The following is a 17,901-nucleotide window of genomic DNA, read 5'->3' as shown; positions in this document are numbered from 1 at the left end:
CTAATTGTTAATTTTTTATAGAGTGTTTAATTCTAGTAAAAAATAATAGTTTTCAGGGCACATGTATATTGAAAAAAGGATAAAACACAAAGTATGACTAAAAAGAAAAAAAAGACTGCTTGGACAATGCTAGCATAATGGACACGTTATTGACGGGGCTCCCACACAAACATGAGATTTTCTTGTAAAACAAAGGGGGGCCTAGCAAAAAAAGTTTGGGAACCACTGCATTATACAATAAATGCTATAACAAACAAAAGCAACTGACAAACCGATCTGAAATAAATCTCTGCATAACGTTCAGGCAGCCTGTAATCATCCTTTGAAAGAATAATTTTAAATTCTTTAAGAATGTAAATAAAAAAGTAACAACTGCAGGAGAAATTTCAATATAGAACCAGGCAAAGTTTTACCTGGTGCAGTTTTGCACATTTAACCCTGAGATGCACACGCGGGGTCGTTTTTGACCCCACGTGTTTTGATTCTTCAAAATCTTTAAAATGAAAAGTTGTAATATATTCATATTCCAGGTATTCTTCATAAAACATGTTTGGGACATGAGGCCATTTGCATTTGTATTTACTTTTTCATTATTTTTTAAAAATTGCAGTTCTTGTATCACTACCCCACTCTTCCACAAGTGGCGTCAAAAATGAGCCCAAGCAGTTCCTATGAAATCTTCTATGAGCTTTTAATTTTTAGCAACTCCGACCGTCCCACTTACACTTCTGATGTCTCACCACCCAGGTCATTTTTTTCACAGCAACATATATGTAAGTATTATCTCCATTTATGAACTTGTTTTTCATTGTACCGTCCATGTGTTTTTGGGAGTCCTCTGCATAACCCATTGTAAAAGGAAACTATGTCAATTTGAAGATATTTGCCATTTCTTGCGCTTTGATGACAAGAGGACCAGAGCCAACCGACTGAAACAGACCACATGGCAGCTTCCTGCTACATATGGGACCTGTTCCTGATCAACAGCAGGTAGGAATTCATCCCCAGTGATTGTGTTACAGTGGATGAACAACTTGTGCCTTTCAGAGGTATGACCCAGCTTCTACAGTAAACCGAGTAAGCCCACCAAGTATGGCATAAAAATCTTCTGGGTTTGTGATGCACGCATCCCATATGCAATTGATGGGATTGTGTACCAAGGCAGACAACCAGGGGATGACACCCAGAAGAATCTGGGGGAAAACACTGACAGTCAGTTGTGCAGTGGATTCAGACACACAGGCCACAACATCACCACTGACAACTTCTTCACCATCTTGCAGAGCATCTCCTTGAGAAGGTTCTGACTATTGTGGAAACTTTGCGACAGAACAAGCCAGACATTCTTCCAGTCATGAAGGCTTCCAGGTCCAGAGATGTCCACAACCTACATCACTGATGCAACGGGAAGGTGTGGAGTGAAAAAAAGAACGGTGGCAATCCAGCCACAGGAAAGAAGCACACGGGGCCAGCAGAAGAAGAAGAGGTGCCAGCTGTGTCCAAGAAACAAAGATCGCAAAGCCACTGATTGCTGTTTGAAATGCAATACCCCTGTGTGCAATGATCACAGCCAGAAGCAAGTAGTTTGTGACAGCTGCACGCAGTGAGAGGAGATAAGATGTTTTTGTTGTGTTATGGTCTCCGGACCTCTTTTCGTCCTCCAGACATAGGGACAAACATGTTTTGACACCTGATTGATTGACTGATTGTTCAGTGCTAAAATGTAAATGAAAAGTAAACAACGTACACATCAAAAATGAAATTTCTCTTTGTTTGAACAAAATATATAATCTTAATCAAAATGAGAGAAATGTCTTTAAATTATTGCAAAAGCGCTTTGATTTTGTGGAGGGGGGGGTAGTGATACAAAAACTGCAATTTCTTAAAATTAATGAAAAAATAATTAAAAATGCAGTTTTATGAGGAACACCTGGAATAAGAAAATGTTACAACTCTTCATTTTAAAGATTTTGAAGAAAAACAACCCAGTTTATTGCAAAAACGCTTTGTTTTTATTTGGGGTCACTTTTGACCCCACTCGTGGAAGAATGTGGGTATTGGTAGGTTGTGCATCCAAGGGTTAAAAGAATGCGCTGTAGAGAAGCTGAAGGCTATACTCACTGGCAACGCTTTCCAATGTAGCCAGGAGGACACGAACAGGTGTGAGTTTCCTGTGTTTCCACACAGTCTCCTCCATTCTCACACTTGAACTCCAGACAGTTATCCACCTCTGCCCCACAGTCTTTCCCTTTGTATCCAGGCTCACATTCACACTGGAAGTCTGCCAGGAGGTCTTTACATGTCCCGTAGACACAAGGCGTTGAAGAACACTCATTTATCTCTGTTTCACACAGCTCCCCCTCCCATCCAGGTGTGCAGCTGCAGTTAAACTCATTAAACTGGTCCTGACACACGCCCTGGTTGAGACAGGGCTGCGAATCACAAATAGGTGCACCTCGGCACCCAATGCTTGGCTCGTGGCCACCCACTCTGGTGAATCGGCTCATCTGAGGTGGATCTGCTACCTTTATGAGCGGTAGGTAGACCCCACCCAGCCTCACCTCTCCTAAACATCCTGTGTATTTTTCTGCCAGCCAGATTTTGGTGTCATTGAGAAAGTTGAGGTTGCCAGTTGTTCCAAAGCTGACACCAGCTCTCTGTCCATCTACGGTGAGGCGCCAGCGCGACTCTGACTGTGTTGGGTCAACCATGGTGAGCTGAATGTGATGCCATGCCCCATCAGCGATTGTCCTGTCGCTCGTGAAGGCCTGCAGCTCTGCACCATCCCCACTGTCCAGTTTGACCAGCAGGCTGGAGTTGAGCAGGCCCAGGCAGAAGACCTCGGTTGTGTTGACAGAACGCAGCAAGATCCCGTTCTCATCCCGTGTTCGTACGTTCATGGTGATGTTGGTTATGGAGCTCAGCAGGGAGCTTTGGGCAACGTACTGGAGAGAATTGTCCTGGAAAATGGCTTCAGTTAAACCTGTGAGGGGAAAACGTCATGAGAGTTACTGGCACTAACAAACAGGAATATTAGGAAACAATTTTTGAAAAAATAAATGCTGCTGGTTCAGAGACATCAGGTTAATTTCCACCTCCACCAAGGAGGTCATTGTTTGATTTGTCTGTTGGTCTTTCCTGAAGGATATGGATGAAAGTTTGATCAGAGTTGAGGCTTCGCCCACCTTAGACGTCTTTAGAGTCGAATCTTGACTCAGGAAGTATTGAATAACACTGTAAGACTGAAATAAGAAAACTTGGAAGACAGTGGCATCATGCTAAGAAAATAACTAATCCAGGCTCAGATATCCTTCTGGATCAAGGGACCTGCTTTATGCAGCAAGTCTTCTGTGGCAAACACTTTGTAAAAATGGGAGGAAAGAATTACTTTTAGAATTAGATGAGCACTAAAAATGATTCCTGCTAATTGATTAAGTCTCAATCAGTCACACACACTCTTAAAGTGCTTTTATCTAACTTTCACAGACTCGGGGTTCAAGTATTTTGTCCAAAGAGACTTGGACACATGGACTGGAGGATCCGGGGATCAATCCACTGACCTTCTGACTGATGTACCATCTGCTCTACCTAGTCTATCATATTTGATACATCAGATTTTTAGTCTTCTACATCAGCAGTGGGATTTCTTGCTTTCCCTCCAAAAATCTAAATAAATTGCAAAATTCAATTTTAAGCACAAAATTGCAAAAAAGAACCAGAAATATCAAAGATTATATAAATTCATATCCAGATTATTTTGATTTTTTAAAGAGCTAAATGATTAGCTGTAGCACCAACAAAGTGAAGAGTAACACTTGATAACTAAACAATATAGTTCTGTAGAACCATTGTCATGTTGCTCTCTGTGCCACTTCAGTGCTGCTACACAGTAAAAGCCATCTTTCAGGTCCAGATGACCTACAGTGTGACAGATTGGGTGTGATACAACCATTCCAACCTGCACCTCTGGCTAACCAGCATGCCTGTCGCCATGACCTAGCAAAGAAGCGCCTGAAAAGTGTTTCAGTAAGGCCTTCTAGCTATCCGCTGGGCTCTCCTTGTGTAATGACTCGAAAAACATCTGGCTGTCACTCGAGACACTATTTTGAGGGAATTGAGCCAACCCCATTCAGTGTTTTGGACCCATCGAAAAGGTCTTGGCAGATTTGGGAGGCTATGCCTAACCGTTATTATGGTGCATGGTAAGTGATATGTTTAAAAGTTGGGTAGGACGTTCTGTGACAAACCACTGGTTTGTATTTATGGGAGGGGGTGTTACGGCCCTAGCTGGGCCTCCTGATACTGCCCTTGTGTGGGCGTGGTGTTTTTCTCCGCCTCCTCCTCTCTTGCCACGCCTACCCCCTCTGTTTCTCTCACTCTCCTCTCTCCCCAGGACACAGCTGCTCTTAGTTAGCCTCGTTGGCCACCTGAATCCAGTCAGCAATCACCTCTGAGGCTATTTAAGCTGGGGATGAGCTGTGAGCAGCGTGGTTTTTTCTCTGGTGTTCTCACATTGGGTGTTGAAGTTGTTGGGAGAGATCCTATGGTGTGGAAGCAGTGTGCAGTGTAACGGCTTCACGTGAGTAGTGTGGGCTTGTGGGCCTCGGCAGCAGTAAAGCCAGCTGCTGCTAGTGACAGGGTGAGCTCGTGGGCCCCTGGAAGTGCCTCCTCGTGGTGTGTTTTTGTTTGGTTGTTGTGTTCTTTGTTGTTGCAACCTTTTTTCCTTTTTCCAAGTGTTATTGGTAAAACGGCGTTGCCGGCTCTTTATGTTAAGATTATCTAAAATAAAGACTATTTTATTTACTAAAAGCCTCTGTCTGTTTTCCTTTCATTCTGTTCTGGACTCATTTGTTACTGGTCCCCTCACTCGCATGCCTAGACCCCTTCCGGGGGAACGTAACAAAGCCATAAAAACTACTTCAATATGATGCAACATTATGTTTATGCACCTGCTACAGAGCTGTTAAGGTCACCGAGTCTCTCTGTCAATCTCATGAGACGTCCTCCTAAAAATCTAATGTTAAAAACTTTAATACAAGATTCCTGATTTAAAAGAAAAAGAGCAGAAACAAATAAACCTGAATCTCTCTGGTTTGAAAAAACACAGTGCCAATCACTGCTCAGGGATTACTCACACTCATAACCATCCTGCAGCTCCATGCAGCGCACTCCCTCGGGGCAGGGCTTTTCGACGCACCACAAGCGAGTCTCGCATAGCTGACCCCGGTAGTTGGTGGAGCAGTTGCATCTGAAGTCATTCCAGGTTACCTGACACTGTCCACCATTGAAACACGGTTCATCCTGTGCACAGACAAACACAGATGGATGGATTAGACCATCGCTTGTAAAATCTCTCACCTGATGCGACCGCATAGGTTACGGCTACTAAGAGGATTGAGCGCTAACTTACAGATCAGCAGGATTCTCAACCAGATGAATGATAATAGGGTTATCACAACCAAGCTATTAGACAGTCCTGCAATTGCCATGAGATACAAGAGCCATATATTTTCCCATAAATCAACTTTGCAGCGTATATTAATCTCTCTCATTTCATTTTCATTTTGTCTGTAGTCAAATAGAAATGTTTCCAAACAGGAAACCTCACTGTGAGGGGGCTGTACTTACCAATCCATCACCATAATAAATGATTATAAATAAAACTGTAAATCATGAGAAATTAAACAGGGATGCACCGCATCCTTTACCTTGCACGTATCATCACTTTGGCATCCTGGCAGCAGGTTATCCTCAGTGCTTGCCTGGTAAACCTCCATCCCCTCTGGATAACCTTCAGCAACCAGATGCTTGTGATCCAGTCGAATGTCCTGCAGACAGCCCTTGAAGTTTCCACCCCAGGCATTCGTGCTCTTGCCTGCAGGGAGCCCTCCAACATATGCCACATCCCCGGCTTCTACACTCACATTTCCTAAGGCACGATTATTGCCCGCTTTGGGAAAAACCACATGGCCACAATGTACCTTTACAATCACCAAATTATTTTTCCCATCAGTAACTGATCTCGCTTCTGAGAGAAGCGTGGTGTGAGGACTGTAGAGAGCAACAGTGCCTTCTTTCAGGTAGATAGTCAGGTAGGCGTCTCCTTCTCGATGGAACTGCAGGAGCATGCCACTGTGTTTGAGAGAGCGCATAAAAAACGAAACGGTGAAGTTGTCACCGTGAGTTTCTGATATGTTGAACATAGAATAGCTGGTGCTGTTTTCATGTCCAAAGGTCCAGGAAGGGTACTCTGAAGTAGGGGGAAGAAGGACAGAGCTTTAGTATTTTGTCTCATGAACTATTAGATTTTATTATATTTATTATGCAAATGTGTTCGTTTTTATTTTCATATTAAGATTTTAAGTACTAAACAAATGACGAGCACTGTGACATGTATGAATCAGGCTGACTGCAGAGGTGGGTTAGTGAGCTCTTCAGTAGCATCAGTAGCATTTACTATTACATTCTTTCTTTATGATATTATAATTTCATTATGATTATTTGTGTGATATATCACATAAGATCCTCCAGCAAATAGTAATTTCTTTCATTCAAAAACTAAATGTAATTGGCTAAATTAGTTTAAATTAATGCCAAGTTGTGCAGAAACCACAACTGCACTCTAAGGTCAAATAAAAAGGTGTTACTCAGTTTTTAACTGATGCATTTTGGGTCATTTTCTGCTTTTTTATTACTTTACTTTTATTACTTTTTCTATTATTTTATTACTTTACATTCTGTAATCAGTATTTTTGAAACAATTTCATTCAATTTTCTTTTATTTCTATAGAGTAATTTCACAACAACAACAATCCCCTCAAACAGAACCTACTTTGAACAATGAGAAACCATTTTCAAGACTTGGCCTGGGCTTGAACATTATTCACAGATTTTGACCGATGTTATTATTTAAAAGGAAGCCATAGTCTGATAAAATATTTTTGCTTAGTTTCACTGAGCTGTTGAAAGGTGCTTTGCCTTTTCCAATTCTAGTTTTGGTGGAAATTACTCTTAGCTGGTAAGAGGTGATTTTGCTTAATATAACCCTGGAGTCACTTTTCAGTGCTTCTGGTTTGACTGGAATATCTGCTTCTTATAACATATGGCTGTTGACGCAGATGCAGCTAGCATTAAAGCATTAAATGTTACTTGTAACCTCTTAACATGCACTAGATCAAACCATGTTTACAGATGGTGTTGTGTTAAGGTTGCATTTTAAGAAGATGTAACATTTGAATCAAGTCTCTTTTTGTGACCTCGCAGTTCATAGTTATACCCAACAGGTAAAATTTCCAAATAAAGGGAGAGCTGTGAATCTAACCATAACTAGGACACCTGGGGTTTTGTGTGTTGGGTTACTAAACCTAAGAAGTTCTTCCCTGTTCTGTTCATTTGTCCAGAAAACCCTTTTTTTCAGTCGAAGCAGAGGTGAGATGTTTACTCCTACCTTTTTCACAGTTTTCTCCATAGTACGGTCGATGGCACTGACAGCTGGCACCGACCCACATATCCACACACTGTCCACGCTGCATGCATGGGTCCTCACCACACCAGTCTGGTTTGGTACATCCCAGTTCCAAGCCTGAATTCTCCTCCCTGATGAGATCTTGAGGCAGCAGCAGCTTATAGTCAACTTGAAAGTCTTCCATGCAGCCGATGAATGCCTTTCCACTGGACAAGTTGCCCACATATTTCTGTGGTGCCCCTCCTATATACAGCTGTTGGAAGGAGCTGGATTGGAGGAAGATCAGATGGTTTCGACCCTCATTCTTTACTTGGCATCCTTCCTCACAGCCGGGTCCTTTTACAGCCAGAACCAATCTCTCATCCATGGTCACGGTTACCGTGTGCCATTCTCCATCATTGACTGGGCCTGGGTAATTGGCCCACAGTAGCTTCCCTGATTTTACCTTTGCTTGGAGGGAGCCTTTGACAAGCTCGAGAGAGACAAAGTTCTCCACGGTGCCCCGGTAGTAGAGCACCATGTCAGGAAGAGTACTCCTGAATCGAAGCTGCATGTGTAGAACATTTGGCTTCGTCTTGTTCTTGAAGACAGGCAACTGCATATGGACGTAACCCTCTGAGTTGAAGGAGAAGGTGGTGGAGGTATTGCAGTGATCTCCTGTCCAGCCAGCAGGACACACACAGGTGTAGCCGTGTTCACCGTTCTTGATCAAAACAGGGACGCAGCCTGCTCCGTGCTGGCACTGGTGCTGCCGGCAGCCGACGAGCCTGACGTCGCAGTCTGGCCCCCCCCAGGGCTCATGGACGGGCTCCAGCACAGGGCAGTGACACCTGTAGGAATTGGCAGCATCTTCGCAGGTGGCACCGTTCTTGCAAGGATTACTGTCACACTCGTTGATGTCTACCTCACAGTGTACACCTGCACGAGGAAACACTGACATTTAGTGTCACTGCAACTTACTCCAGCAACACTCGTCCAACTTTGCCATGCTAAAATACATTCACATGGATCATATTTTCACTACAACATCTCTTAGATATCAAGTCAGTGAAGCACACATGTAGATGAAGACAAGGGATGAGCTTTCTGCGATTAACAGAGGAGGAAATGACCTGAGGAAATAGCTGTTAATTTCACAATTAGACAACAATAGGATCTTCAGTCTCCCTAACACAATTAACTTAGTGACTGTCTTGTTGACTGCACCAACTGAACCTTTAAATATTGCATTTGTTAGCTGTGTATGGCACACCCTCTGTGTGATCGGTGGTCAGCGCTTGTCAAACTCTGTTCAACGTTAACTCTCAACAGCAGCAGTCAACTTGCATTAACCTAGTCCTCTGAAACCCTCTACCCCTGAGGTGTCCTAAAGCTGCTCCTTCAGGCTGCCAATGCGCCACTCTCATAAAAACCTTGCAACTCTATGCAAATCTCTTCTATGCAATCAAAGAGTGCTGCATCATACCTGTTACCCACCAGGGCCCACAGCAGCAGCACAGCAGCAGCACCAGCCTCTTTTCTTCCATGACCCACTGAGGCACTGGACGACACACAGCTCACACTGGATGAGTGAAGTGACATAACCAAGTCCTCTCTCTCTAACATACGCACACACATAAACCAGAGGTGCCTCCTCTTCTCTACTCTGTACCAGGCAGACAGGCAGAAGTGATTACACCAGCCCTGCCCACCTTTCCTTCTGCCTTTTTTCTCCCTCCTCCATCAGTCTGTGAATTCCTCCCTCCCTCCCTTCTTCCTCCTCCTCCTTCCTCACTCACACCCTATACTCCTACTCCTATCTGCAGCTCAGTCCTATCAAAGCGATTAGCTCCCAGCCTCCAGCTGGCTCCTGTCAGTGTATGACAACAGGAATGCTGAGCTGCAGTCCCCTCCTTGCTCCATGAGCTGGTTTGTAGTTACTCACCAGTGCCAAGTACTTCCTGGAAAGAGCCAGCAGGAGGTGCTGCATGTTCAGTGTTTAAGGTGTGTGGGCCAGGTTTGAAAAGCACCGGACTATATAATAATATATACAATATATATCTATATTTCATTTTGTTTAGACCCTCTGCTCTTGTATGAATTAAATCCACAGCGAAATCATTAGTAGCAATGAACTGCACATGCTTCTGACTGAAAGCTGGATTGATGACACTCACAGCATAATGAAGAGCTGATCGAATAATCACCCGCTGCAGACACTATAGTTTTGAACACTGCACCAGTAAAAACAGGAGCGGTGGTCAAATTAATGTGATCTGTAAAAATTATTTTATTCGTAAATTTTTGTCATGTAACAGATATTTGATTTTTACATTTCTAAGCTTTATTAAATATATAAAAATGTCTCTATGTCAACATTTTCTCCTATAATTGCTAAAGATTTGAAAAAAATGATTCATCAGTTAATCTTGCACCTCTTAACTTGCAACAAAGAACATATGCATGTAGCACTTTTCTACCTAAGCACTCAAAGAGCTTTATACATGTCCTATTCATCCATGTAAGTGCTTTCTAGCCAACATTCACACTCCAATGAACACATCAGGAGCAACCTGGAGTTCAGTATCTTGCCCAAGGAGATCCAATTAGCAGACGCCCTGCTCTACCTTCTGAACCACAGCCAGCCAGGATACTGTCTGAGATTCCAGGGGCTTTGACAAAATAGCAGTACTTGACATGCTGGGAACAAGTATAGGATGGACCATTATTTCAGCCACAGTCATTTTCAACCACTACAAAAATAAGAAGTCCTTCAATAGATGATCTAGCATCCCAGTTCAAAAGAAGGAAGAGTCTAAATTCAGAGAAGAACCAAAAGAACATTAAGTGTTGCAAGAAGCATGAAAAACCCAGCACACCAAGGAAAAGTATACGCATAACATGTTTGATATAATCTTCAGATTCTACAAAATAAGAGTTTCCTTGTGCATCATTGTGCTGTTCTAAGTACACCTGCTCCTGGATATAGTGCAGGATGGAAGACACATGACATATGTATCATTTGGATAAGGTCCTTGTTTATTGTCCTTTATTCATTGGACTTTAATTAGGCTACTAAGCAGCTTTGCTGTAATCCCCCCCCCTCCTGACAAGTTTCTTAGGAGACCCACATTAAATGCCTGACATATGGCACCTTCTATTGGCTCTGTTGTTTTCAGCTATGCTTCTCTATATCATGTGCGCTCTCATCCACTCCTTTCCTCTACTGTCATCATTTTGTTAGCAAATACGCTCAGATTTTCTTGATGAGAGCCTTCGGCTGAACTCATCACTTCCAGAACAGATTTCTGGGGCTTCCAGATTAGCGATGTGGGTCAGTTTGTTTTCAGTAGTTTGGAAGCACTTTTGTTTGGCATAGCAGATTCTTAGGTAATCCATCTACACTGACTCCTAATGAAAATGTTCAATTTGAACTGTTTAGTTCAAATTGTCACACAAACGAGGACCTTGAGGTAAAAAAAAAAAACGGAAATATTTAAAAGGAAATAAAGAGTTTTTTAAAGAGATACTGTCGTTTCTGCTCCAGCTGACGGTGATTTTTTAGTGCAGGCAAGGCTCAGCACACACTTCACCACTGTGACACCAGATCAGGCTACATCACTGATTCTATATCATCTGTCCTGGTAGATTATATAACAGCCTCTACTTTGTGACACTGAAGGAAGAGAACAGAAAACACAACTTGTTAGGGGGTAAAATTAAATAGCTGATAAGAGGTGTCTCCTACCTGTAAAGCCATCTGGACAGACACACTGATAAGAGTTGACGAGGTCCTGGCAGCTTCCTCCATGCTGACATGGAGCAGACTCACACTCGTCCACATTAACAGAGCAGTCGTCTCCTGCAAGAGGATTATATCAGTGATATTTATATCCACGTCACCTTCACATCAACGAGGCACATGCAGAGAAACTCAAGTGGTTTTTGTCTGGTTTACCAATGAATCCTGGCAGACAATGACAGATGAAGCCGGCGGCCACATCATAACTGAAGTCAGCAGTGCTGAGTTCAGGAAGCTTTCTGTAGTTCACGACATCTGAGCGTTGAAAACACTTTCCACCATTGTGACAGGGATGCTGCTCACACTCATCTATATCCACCTGGCAGTCGTCTCCCTTGTAACCTGCTTGCACATAAACACAAATACATTATATACTTATTCTTATAATAATACTCAGTCTGTCAACATACTTACATGGTCGTAAGAACATCATGCTATATCGCCTCAGTCCTACAATAACTACAAAATAAGAAATATTCAAATATTAAATATATTAAAAAATACTTTCTGAGGAGGATCAAATGTAACCAAAATAAAACATTTTACTAAAATATTCAGGCCCCCCAAGACTTTTCTAAAGCTGTTTCTTTAGTTACTCCCCAGAACTACTGTTTCTTTCCTTAGCAGGACATCGTTTCCACTTTAACCTCCTTCCATTAGATTGATTGTTTCTGAGCAATCAAAGCAGAAAACGGTGCCAGCATGTCAGTGTTTAGTGTGCTGAGCAATGCAAAGTTAGAAATAATCTCTGAATTTGTTGTTCAGAAGCTGATGTGATGCGTCCAACACAACAGCATGTTTACAGTTCGTTGGATAGTTTGACCTTCAAACGATGGGGGCACAGTTTTTTTTTAATAATTCATGTGATTTTTAAAAGTCTTTAAATTAGTGTAAATAATCAGACTCAGGGACACCTGCTAAACACAGCTTAGCTTTTCTCATCTTCAGCCTGCGTCTGCATCTTTGTACGTCCTCCTACGTTAAAGAATGTCCCTGCTTTTGAATGGTGGCTCTGCTCTTTATGCCCTCAGACTCAAGAGTCCTTAACTCCTTTGTTCAGTGTGATTCATGCATGGGAAACCCCGCAGCTTTTCTTTTTTTCACTTTTTAGCATTTTTGGTGAGTAGTTATATAACACAAGCCCTAAACCATGGTGAGAGGTGGTTTAGACTTAGAGTTGAACCACAGCGTACCTGGCCAACACAGGCACTTGTACTGATTGGTCCCCTCCAAACACGTGGCTCCGTTCTGGCAGGGGTCAGAAGCACATTCAGGAATATCCTCTTCACAGTAGTCGCCTACAAAGCCTGTCCCCTCACAGTCACAGATATAACTAGCAGAGACAAGATAGGCAGTCTTAGACTGATTGAGCATGTCTGTCATACTACACATTAGATTACTGTTGCACTGTTGTAGCTGGTTGACATAGAGTGCATTTTAACCTCCTAGGACCTGCTGTCCACATGTGTGGCATCACATTTTGGGGCGTTTAGACCAAAATACATTTTGCTCTACAAGGGCCTGATATCCACTTACAAGGACTTTACACTGCCACTGTTCGATCCAAGTTTAAAGCCAATGTCCTCAAATCTGGATCTGATTTTTCTCAGAAACAAAAACCAGGTTAAGAAAAATGTTGTAATTCTTTGTTTTTACATTCATCAGGTTCCAATCAACCCAAAAAACAAAGAGAAATTAAAGATGCTGCCATGGAAGAGTTTGGGTCTTAGGAGGTTAAGATGAAAACTTCCCACTGGGCTCCAAGTATCTTGTTATCTCCACTTGACCTCAACATTGTGCACAAAACACAAATATCAGTGAAATTGTAAAAGATTTCATTTTTAAAAGTGCATCCTCACATGTGACAAGCTGAAACAATGAAATGTTATGTTTTGATTTTTTTTTATTTTTTTTTTACAAAAAATATACAAATGGAAACAATGTTTTGTTGTGTAATTTATAATAATTCTATTTGAATAATACTACAAATGCAGACAGATCAAAGAGTTTTAGTATCAAAGCCTCTGACTTGATTTCTTATAAATCCACTTTTTTCAGCTGTAAGAAAATTCCTTTTTTTATTACACTGACAAAATAATGGTTGCAGCTGTAAACAAATAATAAACATGTACCTGTGATGCTAAATGCAACTTAAGTACAGGCCAGTAAAGCAGCTTCTCATCAAAAAATCAATTAATTCAAATAATGATTTTTCTACGATTTTGTTTCTAAATGATGTTCACTCATTTGATTCTGACTCAGTGTAAGATTTACATACTGATGCTTATAATGTGAAACTACTACATCCTTTATCTTCTTCACTCGATGCTGTTAAAATACATTTTACTGTCCCAGGCATTCACAGCACCTACAGCTGTGTGAGGACTATGACCGTGACAGACAGTAAGAGGATTCATTCCTGTCCTTGATCAACTTTAATGTCTGCCGTGCAGTCCTGGGCAGACACAACACAGACTGACACAGTGCACCTGTATGTTAGTGTACACTAGTCTCTTCCTAACACCGATTATCTTCAGTCCACCTGACTGTTAAATATTCTGCTCATTACCTTTATCCTGCTAAATTATAAGGTTTGATTACAGTGATTATGAGGATTATGAGTCGTGTTGTTGCACTGATGAATTCCTTCTATTTGATGTACTACTACTTATATGTACTACATGATTGTACTACACATGTTTTTATCTTCAGACACAGCTGTGCCACTTCAACAGTACAAAATGCTGTCAGTTTGAAAAACAACGAATAATTATTTCACTACAGTAAATATCACTACATATCAAAACAGTTTGATTTGCTAAAGTTTTACTTTGGTTTTTATCTTTTGATGCTTTGAATCTGTTGTATTTCCTTCTTCAAACAGCTCATTTGCACAGTAAACTATGAGAGTTACATTTTTTACATGTAGAAAAATTAGGCATGTCAGGGACACCCCCACCCCCGACTCTAATCATTCAATTCTAGTATGAAGATATGGTTCAAGTTTAAGTTTAGGGAAACAGCCTCGTGTGGAAAATATATTTATAGGTCTTATAAAGTTTGTATCTGTCTTGTATGAAACTTGTATGAAAATCAAGATCCCTTGAAAAATGATATAAATAAAACTTGTATATGGATACTTACTAAAACAATATATGGAAGTAATGAGAAAGTGCCCACTATCATGAGTGAAGCATATCAGCCTTACATGAGTCACTATATGAAGAAGGCCACATCTGATGCAAGTCTTTTAGAAGTTTATTCTATTTCTTATGGGGCACATTAATGACATCCAGGGTATATTCAGTATATTGAAAGAAATACTACCTGTTCACACCATCTATGCATTTTCCTGTATTTAGACAGGGCCAGCTGGCACATTCATCAATGTCGACTTCGCAGTCTTGCCCCTGGAACCCAGCCACGCACTCACACGAGTACATGGCAACATGATCTCGGCAGGTGGCGCCATTTTGACAGGGACGAACCTCACACTCATCGATCTCCACCTCGCAGTTAATCCCTGCAGAGGACACAGCCGGGATGGCAGAAGGCCAGCGCATGAGATTTGGCGATGCATTGTCATATATGTCCACAATGATCACATTTCACATTTGAAATAATCAGATGTAGGATTAGCAGTTTGAGGACAGACAGCTATCTCGGGGTTACTCACTGGAATTATTTTGCAGAGTTTCAAGAGATCATCTTTAGCTGCCACTGTCATGTGGTACAAACTACATTAAACTAAACAATGATTCACACTGTGTCACACTGTGATATACACAATGAGATGTTTTGTTCTCTTTACATCATATTCCAAAATATACCCTCCCGATTAAGCTCTTTTTAGCTCTGCAGTCTCAAAACTGCAGCTGCCTGTACCACTGCCTCGTATTTCTACCAGCCCAGCATCCTTTTGTAGGTTATTGAGGAATGTTTACGCATGACTTACCAATTTTAAATATAGCTTATTTTTGTTGAGCGATAAGCTTGGAGCAAATCAATAATCTGAAACCTGAGAATTTCCTGTTGTCCACAGCAACTTGTTCTCATTCCCAACCTTTTATGTTCAGTTACATTTCAACATATCAGGTACTCATTTAGTCCAATGTTCTGATATACAGGCAGTGCTCCATAGTGCTATTTTGCCAGTGGTTGGAGGTATAACTGCATGACTTTCAAAAAGAAGACCAGACTTTGGGTCCCATCTGACACAATGATTAAACAGTACCTGCTCTATGTTACACCTACATGTTTGCTGGGAGTGACAAAGGTTATTTAAAGAGGTATGATTATAATAAGACAAGAATTACAGACTATACACTGCTACTGTTAAATGAGCCAATATAAGTGTAATTAAATCTTATTGGACTTATTTGGGAAAGTATTCTAAACCTAGAACAGCCAGTTAAAGCTGTAAATTTAAAATATGTTCATATGAAGCTCGGTTCCTTACAGTTCCTGCACTATGCTGCTCTGCCTGTTGTAAACACGACCTGCTTCAAATACCTGCTCACCTTTATAGCCTGGAGCACAGTCACACCTGTAGTGATCTACCTCATCCCAACACGTGCCATTATTCTGACAGGGTCGGGAGGCACACTCGTCGATGTCCAAATGACAGCGGGAGCCTTGAAATCCTGGCACACAGAAACACTGGTATGCATTCACTCCATCTTTACAGATGGCTCCATTCTGGCAGGGCTCCGACTGGCACTCGTCTACGTTCTCCTCACAGTTTGTCCCCTGGTATCCTGCAGCACACTGGCACAGGTGCCCAGTGTCAGGGATGTCCGTACAGGTGCCACCGTTCTGGCATGTTTCCTCTGAACATTTGGTCACATTATCCTGGCAGTGCTCACCACCAAAACCAATTGGACAGTGGCAAGAATAGCCATTGACTCCATCGACACAGTAGGACTTATTACCCTGGCAGGGGCTACTCTGACATTCATCAACACCCTGGGTGCAATTGAGCCCTGCGAAACCACCCGGGCAGAGGCAGCTGTACTTGCCAGTTCCAGGTTTGCTTGTGCAATTGCTGCAAGTTGCATCGATGCAGGCATCATACAGGTCCTCACAGTTTTTACCTGTGTACCACACTGGTTCTTTGGGGCAAAGGCACACGTAGTCGCCAAAGTGGTCAAAACAAGAGCCGCCGTTGTTGCAAGGAGACGATAAGCACACATCTTCTGCTGCTGTGCACAGCAGGCCTGGAAATGAAAGACAAACTTCCTGTTAAGAACACATAAAATCATGTTTCTTTACCGTCACTTTGTGATAGAGGTTTCTTCACTAACTCAGCTCTTAGAAGGGCTGTTTAGTCCAATTTGCAAACATATAAAGTCTCTGTTAGCGTTGCACGTCGTGGCGTTAGTGTTTGTCCCAGCTCATCACTTTAACCCAAACTGCAACATTTACCATCCTCAGTAGTTTTAGTAACTAAACCAAAGTGAGACAAACGAAGCCAAGCGATGAGTGAAGCAGCTCGTTTCACAGTGTTGTGATTTATTGAGGCCCCTGTTATATTAACACAGTCTTTAAAGCACGTATTAGAAACACTAGTCAACATAATTTGAAACTTTACAAAAACTATAAAGATATTGTTCACATATATTTCTAACAATTAGTAAAAATGAATAGTAGTTTATTTATGTATTTTTTGTGTGTAATTTCATTTATTTGAATTTATCTGATAAAACTATAGATAATTATGATAAATACCACATGGATCATTTACTGGAGCATGGAAATGTTTGTCAGGTTAACTGATCTTTCTACATTTGCTGCAGGTGTAGCTGCAGGAAGGATTCACCTTTGAGGTGCATATGAGACTCACCCCGTCTCCAAATGTACGACGCATCCTGCAGAGAAGTTCATTTAACCTCAGCCTGTATACGCAATGACAAGAACAAATGTGGGCACTGCAACAAAATACCCGAGAAGTCATTTTATATGTTGAACCTTGCATTATAATAGGCTCTTCCAAAGTTTCGGTCTAGCTGTAAAATTACTCTTTATCACCCCTAAAGCAGGAGAAACACCTGTATGTCAAGAAAGCCCATTGTGACACCTCCCTCTCCTTCCTCCCCAACAAAGTGTTGGATTTTCACTACTGACATCTACACTCACAAATTTATGGAATTACTGTAAGATGTTTTGAATAAAATCACCCCAATAAAATGGCAGCCACTGTGTCCCACTGCTAACAACCTCCCAGTAACAATCTGTTTATATCTTCCCTGCAACACCTACAGTCCTCATTTCCCACTGTATCCACTTTAACACCCCCAGTTCCTCTCACATGCATTTGCTATCACCTTCTTTATCTGCTCTTACTTCCTCCTCACATGAGTGTCTCACATCTCCATGCACCACCTTTCTGCTTTCCAAACCTGAGAAGTGCTGCATTGTTTGTTTCCTCTGTTTTAATTTCATAGTTGATAATAAGCCCCAGCATGCTCACTTATGACCAATAATCACACTTATGATGACTGGAAACAGGAGGAAAGAGAATGAGACTGAAGATTAATGGCTGTAGTGAAGGAGTAGACCGAATACAACGCTGAGGCCGATAATCCAACGTGGAGACTCTTAAAAAACAAAGAATAATAGTCTTCATGTTATATTATAGACATATTATAGTCTTCAT

General features: G+C 41.6%; 1 protein-coding gene across 1 annotated transcript in view; it reads right to left on the bottom strand.

Annotated features, from left to right (window-relative positions):
• LOC102303385 (crumbs cell polarity complex component 2) overlaps positions 1-17,901 on the bottom strand; it is a 27,833-nt gene that overhangs the window by 2,235 nt on the left and 7,697 nt on the right. Inside the window, exons 2-10 of the mRNA XM_005939607.2 lie at positions 15,767-16,462; positions 14,574-14,769; positions 12,440-12,579; positions 11,403-11,588; positions 11,193-11,306; positions 7,448-8,383; positions 5,709-6,250; positions 5,136-5,301; positions 2,122-2,983 (exon numbers count right to left, since the gene is read on the bottom strand). Coding sequence (XP_005939669.1) covers positions 2,122-2,983; positions 5,136-5,301; positions 5,709-6,250; positions 7,448-8,383; positions 11,193-11,306; positions 11,403-11,588; positions 12,440-12,579; positions 14,574-14,769; positions 15,767-16,462 — 3,838 coding nt within the window. The remainder of the gene's footprint in view (positions 1-2,121; positions 2,984-5,135; positions 5,302-5,708; positions 6,251-7,447; positions 8,384-11,192; positions 11,307-11,402; positions 11,589-12,439; positions 12,580-14,573; positions 14,770-15,766; positions 16,463-17,901) is intronic.

Source organism: Haplochromis burtoni, unplaced genomic scaffold, assembly GCF_018398535.1.
Source record: "Haplochromis burtoni strain Fernald_Lab_line unplaced genomic scaffold, NCSU_Asbu1 Contig_271, whole genome shotgun sequence".
In the NCBI taxonomy this organism is placed as follows: Eukaryota; Metazoa; Chordata; class Actinopteri; order Cichliformes; family Cichlidae; genus Haplochromis; species Haplochromis burtoni.
This window is presented reverse-complemented; position numbering and strand designations above follow the sequence as displayed.